Source organism: Bos grunniens, chromosome 16 (assembly GCF_055505025.1).
Source record: "Bos grunniens cultivar Pamir isolate PY7600 chromosome 16, Bosgru_T2T1.0, whole genome shotgun sequence".
NCBI classification, from domain to species: Eukaryota; Metazoa; Chordata; class Mammalia; order Artiodactyla; family Bovidae; genus Bos; species Bos grunniens.
In genome coordinates this window covers 54,279,360-54,296,177 of record NC_141180.1, presented here as the reverse complement: position 1 = coordinate 54,296,177, position 16,818 = coordinate 54,279,360, and the positions used below count along the sequence as shown (strand labels likewise).

Below are 16,818 nucleotides of genomic sequence, written 5' to 3'. Positions count from 1 at the left end.
TGGATAAAGCACTGAGTCCCTGGATCCAGATGCAGTTCTCAATTCATCTTATTGTCCTACCTGAGCCAGAAGATGCTGGCTCAAATACCTCCAGCAGCAGAAATACCACAGGGAGAAGGGGGAGGCAGAGAGGGATGCACACAGACACGCTGCCTTCCGAGACCTCCGAAGCACCTTTAATGAATCCCCTGCCTGCCTCACGTGTTGAACTGCTTTTTCCAGGGGTGTCTGTGAGCACACTAAAGGGGCTGACTGGGCTTGGGCCAACAGCTCTTGAGAAGTTGCTCTCCGCGGCACAAGGACCTTCTCCATCTCCAGAGGCGACTATTCACTGAATGCACCGGCAGCGGGGCCTGAGCAGATTGGCACGTTCCATTTTGCAGCAAAAGAGCTGCTCCAGCCACCCTGACATCATGTCTGCACAAAATGAGCTTTCACAGGGGTCAGGACCCTCACGTGGGGAGGCGTTTCCATGCTAAGCAGAGCATCTTTCTTTGGGATTTAGGAAAGCGAAAGGTAAAAACTGGCCTTAGGCACAGCAGAGAAGTCTCCTTCCAGACAGGCAGTCCTAACTCCGTCTCATATTTATAAAACTCCTGTCTTCTGACCCTGCCTTCTCGGTACCCACGAAGTGTAGAGGAAAGAGCCTTGTTGCCCCTGATGTACAGATGAAACCAAAGCATGGAGAGGTTAAGTGACTTGCTTCAGAGATGACAGAGCTGGTCACAGTGGGTGGGGGTGACAGAGGGGTCACTCTCTGGCAACCACACCTTTGCAGATTAACCGACAGCCTGAGAAGACTGAATCTTTGCAGGACCGGAGGCTAGGGCTGCCAAAAGATGTGTGGAGGAAGGACGTGCATCCGAAGCCGGGAGCTCATAAAACGTTGCAGCCCACCTCCCAGGAGCTCAGAGGAAGGAGCACTACAAGGCGGAGGGCCCATGGGCACTCTTTCTGTGCTCACGAACTCCATCCCCTCTGCCCAACATCCCCAAGAGGGGAAACACCCAAAGCCACCCTGGGCCCCCTAGTGGCCCTGTCCAGCTCTAGTTCTCGGGTTAGCTCCATCGTCCCCATGAAGGCTGGAAAAGACGGTGAGTCTTCTGCAGTCAAGCCTCAAACATCTCTTCGCAGATTCTCCATCCTCCCAAACAGCCTTTCTTCCTCCCGCCCTGCTCTCCTTTCTGTCCAATGGGTGCGGGCATCCAGAATTCAAAGCTTAAATGTCATCCTAATAATAACAAAGATTAAACCTCCTGCCTTCAAAAAGAATCGGCCATCAACAGAATCAAGTTCTGTTGTTATCATTGTGTTATTATTATTACTATTACCAATGTGGCACAACTCCTCACCCTCCTTACTGGCTTCTCCTCTTTAGAATGTGGCTGTTTCCTGGGATTCCTCCTCATTCCCTCTTCTACACACTCTTCCTGGGAAAGTTAAGCCTCCTCCCTGTCCCCCGTAGCCCCCAGCTCCTGCCCCGCTCTCCATGTAGCTGATGCACAAGTCTAATCTCTGGCCCTACTCCCTTTCCTGGGCACCTGAGTTTTCAACTGCCTGATGGACAGATGGTGTCCAAATGTAATTAGCTGGGCATGTAGGTCCAACCTGCCTTTCCAGCCTCCTCTCTTGTCTCTTCTCAATCTATCTGTCCTTTACTAATGCTGTCCTTGTCTTTGGTACATATTCTTTCTCAATCTCAGCATCTGAGCATTACTCAATCCTCAGCATTACTCGATCCTCTCTCCTGAAAAAGAAAAGCATCTCTCAACGAATACCTTCTATGCCTGGAAAATTATTTTACTGTTCGAGACTTTGCTCAAGTGTTCTCTTCTTTGATAAGCTGGCCCTGCTCCTCCTCCATCCCCAGAGCCTCCAATATAAATCTCCACCATAGGGCCTGCCACAGGAATCATGACAGTGAGTTCTATACTGGAGCCAAGGACCAGTGACCACCAGGGGATTTCAATACCACACACCTGTCTCAGCATGTGCTACTGGCTGTTGTCATGCATTTGTTATACTATATTCCTTCAAAACAAAGGAAGCTCTTGGTAGGCTAACCCCAGCAGAGTCAATGTAGCAAACATTCATTATTCACGAGCACTTTGTTGGTGATGATGTTGACACCTCACATAGTTATGATACTTTCCCCTACTCATGAATTTGATTCTCACAACAATTATGGGAGGGAGATGGTCCAAATATTTCACAAATAATGAAACTGAGGCAGAAATTAGGTTACCATCACTAGGCTAGCTGGTGACAATAGCAAGGAAAACTGACTGTGTACTTTCCACTGGACCCTACATGGCTCCAGCTCTTTGCCTCAAGAAATGAAGACATACCCACCAAGTCATCGTTGCCAGTAAAAGAGCACCTCCCATTCTATAAAACAATGGTGTAAACAGATAGGTGTTATTAAAAAAAAAAAACAAAAAAAACTGGTCTACCATTTACAATCCAGTGGTAAAAATCTGAGCAAGCCCTTTAAAGGATAAACAGAAATAGCAATTCAAAACTATTGAATTGTTCCACACCAGAGGAACTCAAGTTTCTAAAAGATTATTCCCCTGTTTTAAGTATAATTTAAACATCGAGGTGGCCCCAATGAGCCATTGAGTATATGCTGTCATGCATGTGTGCTAAGATGCTTCAGTAATGTCTGACTCTCTGCAACCCCATGGACTGTAGTCCACAAGCCTCCTTTCCCATGCAATTCTCCAGGTAAGACTAATGGAGTGGGTTGCCATACCCTCCTCCAGGGAATTGTCCCAACCTAGGGATCAAACCGGTGTCTCCTGTGGCTCCTGCACTGCAGGAAGATTCTTGATTCAAGATTCATGAATTCTTGAAGATTCATGTTGGCAGGAAACCCACATGCTGCCATACAACCACTTAAAGTTGCAGATTCCACTCCCAAAAGAAACTGTGAAAATGTATCCTTGGGTTAGATCCTGACCCTGAGACTGAGAGTTACCAGAAGCAGTCTAATAGAACAGGGAGAGCCTCTCCTAGGATTAACCCTCTAAACCTATCAAGTTTCTACAAAACAAGCGGATTCTGTTATTTCTGCCTGAAGAGAATCAGAATCTTCTGATTTTAAGTGTTTAGGTTAAGTCCAAAGGATTCTTCTATGTACTGAGACTCTGAAACTGGAAACCAGCTACATCAGTCACAATGTCGCACAGCATCCAAACTGTAAAGAATCCACTGTAAGAATGGGTTTTCTTTCTTTCTTCAAAGACTCTCTCTCTTGCTGGCTCACCCAATTTAACCACATATGTCTTTTAGAAAGGCAATCAAATCAAAGAAATAAGGACTTTTTGTATCTTGGTTACTTGGAGAAAAAGGTATATTGAACCAGAGTGACCCTCCTTGTTTGGCTCTGCCCCCTCACTGGTAATTCCAAGACAGAGAAGTCACCAATTTCACACAGAAACATGAGATAACCAGGTTGAACCATCATTTCCAAAAACACCTTACTCATCCTTTCTCTTGAGAAGGTCAATTGATTGAGATAATAACGAAATGAGCACTCACCAAACTTACCGGGCTCTGCAATTCTTCTCATCTCGAAGGATAATATTCCATTTCTGGAGACATCTGCTGGATGCACTCACAATTGTGCCCACCCACAGTCCCCCTGCCCTCCTGGGGCTGCCTGTTTTTTATCTTCACAGTGAAGTAAAAGGGGCTCTCAAGTTTGCTGTCACTGCCAAATAATGTCAAGAACTATTCTGCTTTATTTCTCTGATGCTCCAGTTTACCTTGTTTCAGATTAGTAAAGCAATTACAATACTCTCAATTAAGAAGCTATCTTATAATGCACTTTCAATTCCAGTTGGTGAGCAAGTCACTTAATTATTTCTATTTGTTTTTCTTCTTGAGTGGATAACTTCCTCTGTCTTCGAATAGTAGAGCAATCTTTTTCTGAAAGAAGACAAAATATTGGGCCAAGTTCTTCCCTAAAACTTAGTATCTTCAGCTCATACCGTCAAACATGGCTTCCTGGACAGTAGAGTAAGCAGCTCTCAGATAGCATCAACTATCAAACCTTATTCTTACTTCAAAGTTAACTTTTTTGAAGGAACTTTTTGACATGCTCATGATCCTCAGGTATAATTTTTCTTTTTATGTTTTGACATATACTAACTAGATTGTCACCATCTGGATTTAGAAAAGGCAGAGGAACAAGAGATCAAATTGCCAACATCTTGGATCACAAAAAAAGCAAGATAGTTCCAGAAAAATATCTACTTCTGCTTTACTGACTACATCAAAGCTTTTGACTGTGTGGATCACAACAAACTGTGGAAAATTCTTCAAGAGATGGGAATGCCAGACCACCTTACCTGCCTCCTGTGAAATCTATATGCAGGTCAAGAAGCAACAGTTAGAACCGGACATGGAACAACGGACTGGTTCTAAAATGGTAAAGGAGTATGTCAAGGCTGTATAGTGTCACCCTGCTTATTTAATTTATATGCAGAGTACCTCATGAGAAATGCTGGGCTGGATGCAGCACAAGCTGGAATCAAGATTGCTGGGAGAAACATCAATAACCTCAGATATGCAGATGACACCATGCTTAAGGCAGAAAGCGAAGAAGAACTAAACAGCCTCTTAATGAAAGTGAAAGAGGACAGTGAAAAGCTGGCTTAAAACTCAACATTCAAAAAAACTAAGATCCTGGCATCTGGTCCCATCACTTCGTGGCAGATAGATAGGAAAACAATGGAAACAGAGACAGACTTTATTTTCTTGGGCTCCAAAATCACTGCAGATGGTTACTGCAGCCGTGAAATTAAAAGACACTTGCTCCTTGGAAGAAAAGCTATGACCAACCTAGACAGGATATAAAAAAGCAGAGACATTCCTTTGCCAACAAAGGTCCGTCTAGTCAAAGCTATGGTTTTTCCAGTAGTCATGTATGGATGTGAGAGTTGGACCATAAAGAAAGCTGAGAGCCAAAGAATGGATGCTTTTGAACTGTGGTATTGGAGAAGACTCTTGAGAGTCCCTTGGGCTGTAAGGAGATCCAACCAGTCAATCCTAAAGGAAATCAGTCTTGAATATTCACTGGAAGGACAGATGCTAAAGCTGAAACTCCAATACTTTGGCCACCTGATTCGAAGAACTGACTCATTGAAAAAGACCCTGATGCTGGGAAAGATTGAAGGCAGGAGGAGAAGATAAGATGGCTAGATGGCATCACCGACTCAATGGACATAGTTTGAGCAATTTCCAGCAGTTGGGGATGGACAGGGAAGCCTGGCATGCCACAGTCCATGAGGTCACAAAGAGTCAAATACAACTGAGCAACTGCACTGAACTGAACTAGGTTACCACCTACATCATATAAATGAAAAGACAGGTTTAAAGGCTAGATTTCCCAGGTGGCACCAGTGGTAAAGAACCCGCCTGCCAATACAGGAGACATAAGATGCGAGTTCAATCCTGGGTCAGGAAGATCCCCTGGAGGTGACATGGCAACCCACTCCAGTATCCTTGCCTGGAGAATCCCACGGACAGAGGAGCCTGGAAGGCTACAGTCCATATAGGGTGGTAAAAAATTGAACATGACTGAAGCGACTTAGCATGTGGAATGGCAAAGAGGAAAGTCTTGACCAACAGGCCTGACTGCTTATTGGTTTTTGTCTATTTGTAGGATGATTCGATGCACATGAGTTTGGGTGGACTCCAGGAGTTGGTGATGGACAGGGAGGCCTGGCGTGCTGCGATTCATGGGGTCACAAAGAGTCGGACACGACTGAGCGACTGATCTGATCTGATCTGACGAGATCAAACTCCTAGAGAATGTTTCTTCAAATTAAAAAAGAAAAAAAGAGGACAGAAAAAATAAAAATCTCGTCCTCTCACTGTGTTAAGAAAATTAAAGGTGGTGACACGTGTAAAGACACCATGCAAACCGTAACATTCTAAACATGTATCAGCTAAAGTTATTATCAGTGCTTAACCACATGACATGGAAAAGGACCCCTCTAAAGAATGTCTCACTGGGAATGATAAACAGGAGGGGAAGATGAAAGTCTGAAAGCCACCAGTAGAAGGCCCCCGAAACCAGCCATTTGTTTTTACACCCTTTGCTCCTCCAGGCAGGTAAGACTCGGAGCATGTCTCATTCATTCTCACCGCCTTCCTCAGACAGCCACAGCGACAGGAATGGAGATAAAACACATCCTGATGGGTTCATGGGTGTCTAACCTCTTCCTTTTCTCCATCTGGAGTCAAGGTTTTGGCACCGTGGCCCTCACTTTGTCCTGAGTTGGGAGATTCTGTTGTTGTTGATTTGCTTGTATATTTCCTGCTTTTGAGTCACAACACAAAAAGAGTGCCCCTAGAAATGCAAATCAAAATCATACCTATTGGAATGGCTATTGTTAAAAAAGATAACAAATAATAAGAGTGGTTAAAGATGGAGAGAAAAGGGAACCCTTGCACACTGGTGGTGGGAAGGTAACCTGATGGGTGCAGTCACTGTGAGAAACAGCATTGAGGTTCCTCAAAAAATTAAAAACAGAACTATCACATGATCCAGGTATTCCACTCCTGGGCATATATCCAGAGAAAATGAAAACACTAATTTGAAAAGATATATGCACCCTCATGTCCATAGCAGCATTATTTACAATAGCCAAGATATGAAAGCAACCATAATGTCCATCAGCAGATGAATGGATAAAGAAGATATGGTGTACAGTCAAACGGCGATCATCAAAAAGTCTACAAACAATAAATGCTAGAGAGGGTGTGGAAAAAAGGGAACCCTCTTGCATTGCTGGTGGGAATGTAAATTGATATAGCTACTACAGAAGACGGTGTGGAGATTCCTTAAAAAGCTAGGAATAAAACCACCATATGACCCAGCAATCCCACTGCTAAGAATGTACCCTGAGGAAACTCAAACTGAAAAAGACACATGTACCCCAATGTTCATTGGAGCACTATTTACTGGAATATGGCTAGCTGGAACATGAAAGCAACCTAAATGTCCATCAACAGATGAATGGATAAAGAAGTTGTGGTACATATATACAATGGAATACTGCTGCTGCTGCTGCTGCTATGTCGCTTCAGTCGTGTCCGACTCTGTGCGACCCCGTAGACGGCAGCCCACCAGGCTCCCCCGTCCCTGGGCTTCTCCAGGCAAGAACACTGGAGTGGGTTGCCATTTCCTTCTCTGATGCATGAAAGTGGAAAGTGAAAGTGAAGTCGCGACCCCATGGACCGCAGCCCACCAGGCTCCTCCGTCCATGGGATTTTCCAGGCAAGAGTACTGGAGTGGGGTGCCACTGCCTTCTCCGAATGGAATACTACATAGCCATAAAAAGGAGTGCAGTTGAGTCAGTTCTAATGAGGTAGATGAACCTAGAGCCTATTATACAGAGTGAAGTAGGTCAGAAAGAGAAATATAAATATTGAATACTGACACATATATGTGAATCTAGAAAGATGGTACTGATGAATTTATTTTCAGGGCAGCAGTGGAGAAAAAGACATAGAGAACAGACCTATGGACACAGGGGAGGGGAGAAGAGAGAGGGTGAGAGGTATGGAGAGAGTAACATGGAAACTAACATTATCATATGTAAAGTAGATAGCCAATGGGAATTTGCTGTGTGACTCAGGGAACTCAAACAGGGGTTCTGTGACAATCTAGAAGGGGGAGGTGGGCAGGGAGATGGCAGGGGACATGGGTGTACCTATGGCTGATTTTTGTTGATATGTGACAGAAAACCACAAAATACTGTAAAGCAATTATCCTTTAATTAAAAAAAAAATTTTTAAAGAAGCTATGGTTTATACACCGTACAGTACATATAATGGACTATTAGTCATGAAAAAGAATGAAATGTTGCCATTTGCAACAACACAGGTAAACCTTGGGACACTGTGCTTGGTGATGTAAGTCAGAGAGAAACAAATCTCTACATTTTCATTTATATGTGGAATTTAAAAAATAAATGAGCATAATAAAACAGAAACAGACACATATACAGAGAAAAAAACTAGAGGTTACCAGTGTGGGGAAAGACACAACAGGGGAAGGGGATTAAGAGGAACAAACTGCTAAGTATCAAATAAATAAGATACAAGGATGTGAAGCACAGCACAGGGAATACAGCCAATATTTTATAATAACCTTAAATGAAGTATAAGCTAAAGAACTATGAAATCACTGTTACATAACTGAAACTAATGTAACACTGTAAATCAACTATACTTCAATAAAAAAAAAGAGTTCTATCAAAGTGGATGGGCCAAAGTTCCAAAATATTCAATAACTGTGGCTTAAAGGGAAATATTTGGGTTGAAACATAAAAAGCAAAACACGCATTTAGCGATTAGCATTTCCATGCCCATGGAGAAAGCTTACCACCTAAAGGATAATCTGGGTCACCATGCCTCACTTTCTAACAGGGTGACCCTGAGAAATAACAGTTCCTACTGCATAGAGCTGTCATGAGGATTAAATGAGTTAACACACGTAATGTGGAAAACAGCATTCGTACAGAGTAAGCACTGTCCAAAGGTTTGCCATTACTACTACTATAACAATTAACAAATTTAATCAGTCACTCAGATGCTGGCCACTTTAAAAACTGTCCCATCTTTTTCCAATCTTTCCTGGTTAGCAACAGTTAAACAGTTTGTTCTTATGAAAATAGACCCATAAGTTGACAAATTGAGGTATCTGATACATGAGAATATACATCTGATGCTTCTGTCCTCAGTGTTATATTTGGTTTTGGTGAAACGTGACTGTGTTTATAAACAAGTTAGAAAAACCTATTTTCTGCCCCTTTCTCTCCCTCAATTCAGAGGCAATGATCCCAACTGACCTCTTTAGACATACGGCTGCTATGTGTGGTTCTTCAATTATCAAACACCAAATGAGCTTACAAAATAAGACAAGGATCAAAGAAGAAGTCTGGAAAAATCACCTTCTTCATCAGTATCAATAAGTAACACTAAATTTTAAACTGAATTAAAAATCTATGTGAAGGGCCTCCCTGGTGGCTCAGTGGTAAAGAACCCATCTGTCAATGCAGAAGACACAGGTCTGATCGCTGTCCCTGGTCCGGGAGGATCCCACATGCTGGGGTGCAGCTAACCCCATGCGCCACAACTCCTGAAGCCCAAGTGCCCTAGAGCCCCTGCTGCACAAGAAGAGAAGCTCCCGCAGTGAGAAGCCTGTGCACCGCAACTAGAGGAAACCCGGGTTCGCTGCAACGAGAGAAAAGACCTCACAGCAGCAAAGACCCAGCACAGCCAAAAACTAAATAAATAAAATTATATATATATATATATATATATATATATATATGTATATAAACATATATATGCAAAAGAAAGTCTCAGAAATCATACATATATAAAAGAAAGTCTCAGAAATAAGCCCATTTAAAAAAGAAAGTATGTGAAAAAATAGTTTAATGCAAGCTTCTGCCTTCAAATTTTCGAGAAGAAACCAGCCCTTACTTGTCCGTTTCCTAGGGAGCAAGGACTACGTTCCCTTATCTGCTCATCCCCCAGGCATGCAAGACACTCACAAAAGATGAATGGATAGAGGGGAAAAACAGAGTTGGTTTCACCCAGAGTACAGAACCCATCAAATTCTTATAATCACAGAATTAAAGAATGTGAGTGATATGGAAGGAACTGAGCGAAGGAGAAGTTACACCAGTTGCCCAAAGCCACGGAGCTATTTAACAGCCGAGACCGGACTCAATCTGTCACCTCTATAAAGAACGCAGAGGTCTTGAGGTATATAGAGCTTCCCAGCTAAGGGCAAATCTCTGTGGCCTTTTGGAAGCTTTTGAAATATGCTTCTGACACCAGGAAAAGAATCATGTGGGTGCTTTCCTTCACATATCTAATCAATATTTCCTGGAGAGCGATCTTCACCTACATTCTTTGTTACTCTCAGGAATTAAAGAACCACTGATTCACTCTCCAGCTCGCCACTTCAGGCCTCTGAGATGAGAGATTTGCTACTGGCGGAATGAAATCCTTCTCTCGTGTCTCCCAGAGCTTTCAGATTTCACTTCAGGGATAAATCAAAAGCATTCCCATGCTGCTTATATTAGAGTGGCCTTTTGTTAAAGAAACATGCTTTATAGTTTGAGGCGTTGGGACTTTTGTTTACAGACCGAATTAAGTACAGGGTGAAATTGTGGCTTTTAGACATAACATCGCAGGAAAAGTTTATGCTCCACAGTGTAAGAAATCTTTCTCAAACTCCAAAGGACTAGCACCTCCAAATCAGTGAGCCAGGCAGACAGCGTTTGTTCCTGTCTCCTGGCACACAGCTCAATGCTACAGCCACGTGGCCCAAACAAGACCTCAAGGAGCTTAAGCCAATGATACTAGTGACACAACTCTGATGAGCAGGCAGGGCAGCCCCTCAGGGAGTGCCCTGGGTCAGAGACTCAGAGGCAGAGAAAAGAACAGCACAGCTCAGATGATATTATGTTCCCACTCTAAACCCTTAGTAGCCCCCACTGCCTGCTGTGCGACACTCAGAATCCTCACTTGGGCTTCCAAGGACACTTATGATAGGCTTCCAATCTATTCGCCCTCTTTACCTGCTGGTTTCCTCTTTACCTGCTGGTTTCGATTCCTGGGTCGGGACGAACCCCTGGAGAATGGAACAGCTACCCACTCCAGTATTCTTGCCTGGAGAATTCCATGGACAGAGGAGCCTGGCAGGCTACAGTCCAAGGGGTCACAAAGACTCAGACATGACTGAACAACTGACACGTGCCCTTTTCATACCATGTTCCAAAAGATCTAGACTGTTCTCTCTCCCTGAACGGTCCAAACACGTCACCAACTCCTTGCTGCTGCTGCTAAGTTGCTTCAGTTGTGTCCGACTCTGTGAGACCCCATCGACGGCAGCCCACCAGGCTCCCCCGTCCCTGGGATTCTCCAGGCAAGAACACTGGAGTGGGTTGCCATTAGCTTCTCCAATGCATGAAAGTGAAAAGTGAAAGTAAAGTCGCTCAGTCGTGTCTGACTCTTCGCAACTCCATGGACTGCAGCCTTCCAGGCTCCTCCGTCCATGGGATTTTCCAGGCAAGAGTACTGGAGTGGGGTGCCATTGCCTTCTCCGCACCAACTCCTTAGCCCTGCACAAAATGCCTCTTTTGAGATGCTCTAACCATTCCCTCCCTCAGATCCTATCCTCAGTGCCATCTTTCACCTGGAAACTTTCCTGAGTTCTCTACCAACCTCCTAGACCACCTCCAAATGGAAGTGGCCTGAACTGCCATGACACTCCTGCACTTTTGTAACTGTCCATGGTAATTATTTTCTAAATTGTGCAGCAGTAATTTGGAATCGTTTTTCTTGCTGTCCATCAGCCTTACTGAGCACCTTCTGTGTATGAGATGCCATGCTGGGTGCCCGGGACATGAAAATTAAGATAGAGTCAAAGTGCTTGCCTTCAGTGGGCTTACAGTCTTGTGAATGAAACAACACCATAGCAAAGGGTTACACTCAGCTCAGGGGAGAAATGAAATGTGAAAGAGATAATGGCATTTGAAGTTGGGTCTTAAAGAGAAATGTGCTCATTGGGCAAAAAATAGAGAGGAAGGAATGGTTCTTCAAGGTAAAAAGAACATTATATACAGCGGTGCTTGGCACAGGGTGGGGACAAGTGCTCAGTGTTTCCTGAATGAATAAAACAAGTGGGGAAGATTATAGATTGGTCAGTCCCCCTCCTCACTACTGTCTGTGTTTACTGAGTGCATTCATGACCCTCATCCATCACAGCAACTCCAGAAATTAGGTAGCATCATCCTCATTTTATGGATGAGGAAACTGAGGCTTCTAAGCCCCAAAGCTGCAAAGCTATCAAGCAGCAGAACTTGGCCACTGTTCCTAATAATATGTTGCTGTTGTTTAGTTGTTCAGTCATGTCTGACTCTTTTGCAACCCTATGGACTGTAGCCCACCAGGCTCCTCAGACCTTGGGATTGCCCAGGCAGGAATACTGGAGTGGGTTGCCATTTTCTTCTCCAGGGGATCTTTCTGATCTAGGGATTGAACCTGTGTGTCCTGCACTGGCAGATGGATTCTTTACCACTGAGCCACCAGGGAAGCCCTCTTGATAATACAAGGATGTGCTAATGAGTTTGCCTTCAAGAACCTAAATACAAAGCAAACTCTTAGCTCTCTTCCTCTAAGCCAGGGTGGGCCACTCCAGCCAGTGATCAAATACCCAAATGGCATCTCTGGGAACACACACTGAGAAAGAAGCTGCCAAAGAAGCCATGCTCCATGCAGACTCCGGGCACAGCGAGGTCCTGTGTCTCACCATGAACCTGGTATTAGTGTTCTCAGTACATGATGTTAGTGATCCCAAATGCAGGCACTTTTTCCTTAATATACAAATGAAAGCCTGGAAAGAGCCATCCAAAGGTCCCCTCAGGCCAATTCAGGCTCATTAAAGCTCTTCTAGGGCTCCAAGAATTGAATTGACCCTCCAGCTTTCTAGGACAAAGCATTTCATTTTCCATGGAGTTCTTTCCCTCCCTTCTTTCTTCATATGATCATTTTCTCAATTTCTCCCGTTCCAGTTCAGGCTTTTTCTTGTCACTCTTGTATAGGGCACAAGCTTTTTTTTTTTTTTTTTGCCTAGCTGAGACTATTATATCTTGCTATTGTCATGTTCCTTTTCCATTGAAAGCAATCAAAAATGAAAATCCACATTTCAGAACAGTGTCTATTAAACAGGCACCTTTTTTATGGTTGGGGGAAAAAAAAAAAAAACAGCACTGAGTTTTAGCACAGAGTTTCAGCTCTGTGTACCACTGAAAGATCAGACACCTGGGTGAGACTTTCCCACTTTTACAGGTCATTTGTATTTGGGTATTGGACAGAGGTGGCAGAAAATCCAGTTATCTTAATCCAACTTATCTTAATGAATACTTTAGCTTAAAGCATTGCCAGAGTGTGGGCTTCCCTTGTGGCTCAGCTGGTAAAGAATCCACCTGCAATGTGGGAGAGCTGGGTTCAATCCCTGGGTTGGGAAGATCCCCTGGAGAAGGGAAAGACTACCCACTCCAGTATTCCGGCCTAGAGAATTCCATGGATCAAAGTGTAGTCCTGGGACCAGTAGTAACTGCATCACATGCGAGCTTATTGGAAATGGAGATTCTCAGGCCCACCCCAGTGATTTGTATGCACATGAGAATTTTAGAAGCACTGGTCTGGAATTAAGATGAACCTGATTTAATAAAACCCTCCTGGACCCTCCACATGGATTTCTTTCCTAAGAAACAAATCTCTGTATAGTGAACTCCTCAAAACATCATCCACCACCTTTCTCCACCCAAATTGTTTATTCATGGAAGAATTTTGAAATGATAAATCATCTTCCAGAAATCACACTCTCAGCCTGAGGGGAGTTCCAAATGACACAAAGCTGATGGTCAGCCTTTCTGCAGCGTGTGAGAACCAAGAAGGGAGAGGTGACAGGCGACCCTCCTCCCACCTTCTTTGAGGCCCTGGATCTTTTTGCGGACATCTTCACCTCTCAGAAGAGAGGAGTGAAAGACGTGTTGTACAGTCACATGGGTGACTAATGTGGGAGACTGGGGAGGCTGTGCTGTGTCCGGAATCTGAGATCCTTGAGGGCGGATGCTCTGTAAACACAAACGGCAGAACCAAGGGCCAGCCTTCAAATCTAGGCTGTGCTTGGACTTACACTTCCAATAACAACAGTCAACAGACAGGTAGATGAACCCTCGTTAACCTGTCGTCTAGATCGGAGAAAGGGATGGAGAAAATGGAGAATCAGATGCCCCTGGTTTAAGGAAACGACAAGGCTGTGCTGCCCACCTGGTCCTACTCACCCTCCAAGTGGAGCGAAAGCCCACGGCAGGAGAGGCTGTCACCAGAGCCCAGGCAGGCCATACTGGTGCTGGCCTAGCATCCCTGTTGACTTTGTCCTCTATGAAGAGGACACCTGCCTCAGAGACATTTCTATTTAAAAAAAAAAAAAAAGACCACCAAAAAAGTTACCTCTTGTTGGAAAACCCAAACATGACCAGCTCCTCATACAGCATCTTCTCACTAATTCCCATAGACAGGCACATCACAAGAAGCTCCTTTAGACTCCGGGCATCTTTCAGACCTCTAAGTGCAGCACCTGAGTTATCGATTACTCCATATTAAAGCCCAACTTGGTACTCCCCTCCCCAACTTCTGCTAATTTTTCACTCCTTATTTCCATCTTCACCTTTGAATTCTCTCAAACAGCAGTATTTTAAAACACTAAAATAGTTTACTTACATCATGCAATACCTGCTTTTCCAGCAATTATGATTTATTTATTAACATTTGTCAGCTCCAGACACACGATTCTGCCCTTTTAACATGCCCACATCAGCAAGCTCTCAGAGAATCTGGAACGAACAGCAATGAGCAGTGGAGGCAGAAAGATTCTAAGGCTCTGAAATTCAGACAGGAAAGGCATCGGTCTTCCTCTACCACAGCCAAAAGAGAGCCTTGTCCCCCAGAGCCGAGTATGTTAGAGATTAACCACCTATGCGGACTGAGGCTCTGAATCTGATTTCAGCTAACTTCCACTTCACAGAAAAGCACTCGGCTTTACTTCCCCTGTAAACCGGGCTGAATGAGCCAAGCAATCCTCCAGAAACACATCTGAAGGAAGACCTCCGCGTCCCCTCCCCACCCCCAGCGCGCACGGGCATGCCCGAACACTCCACCTCCCAAGGCGAGAGAAAGTTAACTTTCAAATAAACCTGTCCTGCAGCCAGTCTGGCCACGTTTCCAGACCCGTCACATTCACAAAGGTGGTTCTTGCAACTCTCGCCTAAATCCAGAAGCCGAAACCTGACCTCTGTCTCCTGAGGGCACAAAAGTCCACAAAGTTTACTCCTTTACCACAAACGCACCACTTTCTCTTTCTCTCTCTCTCTCTCTCTCTCTCTCTCTCTCTCTCTCTCTCTCTCTCTCAGTTTCTCTTTGGCCAAAGTGAAAATAATGGGCCAGGCTTATTGTCTTTCCTTCGGAGAAGCCAGGCTGGGTGGCTAGTGGGAAGCTCCAGACAGAATGTGGGTGTGTGAATCTGTGCAGGCTCCACAGAGGAATTTTCTGGGAACTCCAGGGGTTTTGAATGAAGAAGGGTAGTCTCGGGCTGGGACACGGGGGCTCCTCAGGTTTTCAGGTACCCCAGAAGTCTGGGGGGTTGGGGGGAGGCAGGGACTGGAGGGGCCAGGGCTGTCCTGCCAGCCAGGCTCCCCTACCCTGCCATCCCAGGCCCTCCCGGCCACCGCGGGGTCACTCACCGCCCGTGAGCTGTGCAGGGCCGAAGCACAGCGCCAGCTGAAACCACAGGATCACGGCCAAGAGTCTCTGGGGGGACTGAGGCTGCTGCTGCTGCTGCTGCTGCTCTAAAAATCCATCTCCATTGCTCGGGTTCATTCCATGATACATCTTTCATCCACAGAGGGCATCCGGCTTGCAAGAGTCTGCAACCAGGAGCGAACACGACAATACCCCAGGCTGCCGGGGCTCGGGGGCCACGCTCCCCCCGCCCCCTCTCCGCCCTGGGACCCGGAGCCTGGGTTTCCCCGGCTCCATCCCCGTTCCTCCCCCGCGCGGGCCCCCGCCCCCTTTCCCACGGCGAGATTTCCTCCACACACACACCCAGCGCGGGGTACACTGAGTAACAGCCGCCACGGGATGCTGCGCGTGCAGCAGGGATGGAGGAGGGGAGGGAGGGCAGGGGTTAGCGCACATCGGCTCAGCTCCGGTCCCCGGGATTCAGCAGCTGTAGCCGCGACGGGAAAGTCTAAAGCCTTTCAGCCTCTCGAGGCTGAAAAAACACTTTTCCCTGGGCCTATACATATCACTCTTAGGGATCTCACGATGTGGCCACCGGATCCCCCCAGCTACTTCTCTGGTTTTCCCCAGGATCCGGATGGGTCCTATTGCCCAGTCCCCAGTGAGATTTCTCTGCGCTGTCAGAAAAAAAAAAAAAAAAATCCTTCCTCGGGGAGCGGAACCAGGCACCAACTCCCCCTCCACGGCCTGCGCGCGCCTCCCCGGGATGGGAAGCCCCTTCCAGGGCTCTCGATCTTACCTGTGGGTCTCATGCATGCAGCTTCCTTCCCTCCTCCGCCTCCTCCCCCCGCCAGTCTAACCCGCATCTGTGCGCGACCTCTGCTGCCGCCGCTGCGCGAGCGAGCGAGACGGAAGCCTCGGCGGCGGCGGCGGCGGCGGCGCCGGGCTCCAGCTCCCCCCGCCCGCGCTCTCCCTCCCTTGGCTCCCGGAGCGGACGGGTGCGGGGGTTGGGGGCGGGGGGGAGGGGGGGGCGGGAGGATGGCAGCCCGGCCGCGCGCCCCCGAGGAGGCGCCCGCGCGCCCGCTACCTGAGCTCGCGAGCGCGCGGCGGCGGCGGCGCGGAAAGAGGGAGGTGGCGGGGGCGGGGCGGAGGCGCGCAGCCGGGACACGCACGCGGGCACGCGCCTCGCAGACCCAGCCGGCGCCGCGGCTGGGGAAGGGGCCTCGAGAGCGCGGGGAGGGGGAAGGGGCCCGCCGTCGCCGCTGCCGCGACCAATGGGAAGCCCGCGCGCCTGCACCTGTCGGGACGCCAGGCGCCTGGCGAACGGTTCCCACACGCCTAAGGCCGGGTCGCCCCTTCGCTGGCGCAGGACCACAGCGGTCCCCGCCTGGGTTGCGCGCGAGCCCGGGTGGCCGCCGCGGCCTCCGCGCGTCCTCCCGTGCCCCCAGAGCGCCGCACGGCGCGGGAGAGCTCCCC

The 16,818-nt window shown here is 46.8% G+C and overlaps 1 protein-coding gene across 5 annotated transcripts in view; it reads right to left on the bottom strand.

Annotated features, from left to right (window-relative positions):
- The window catches only part of SUSD4 (sushi domain containing 4), a 133,811-nt gene extending 117,369 nt beyond the window's left edge, over positions 1–16,442 (bottom strand). For 2 of the 5 annotated variants that reach the window (XM_086345211.1, XM_086345208.1), the window contains exons 1-2: positions 16,142–16,328; positions 15,345–15,527 (exon numbers count right to left, since the gene is read on the bottom strand). In XM_086345211.1, coding sequence (XP_086201337.1) covers positions 15,345–15,492 — 148 coding nt within the window. In that variant the 5' untranslated portion in view covers positions 15,493–15,527; positions 16,142–16,328. Of the gene's footprint in view, positions 1–15,344; positions 15,528–15,796; positions 16,020–16,141 lie in introns of those variants that run through there. The other 3 variants (XM_086345212.1, XM_086345213.1, XM_086345210.1) reach the window with 3 other exon arrangements.
- Positions 16,443–16,818: the final 376 nt, after the last annotated feature.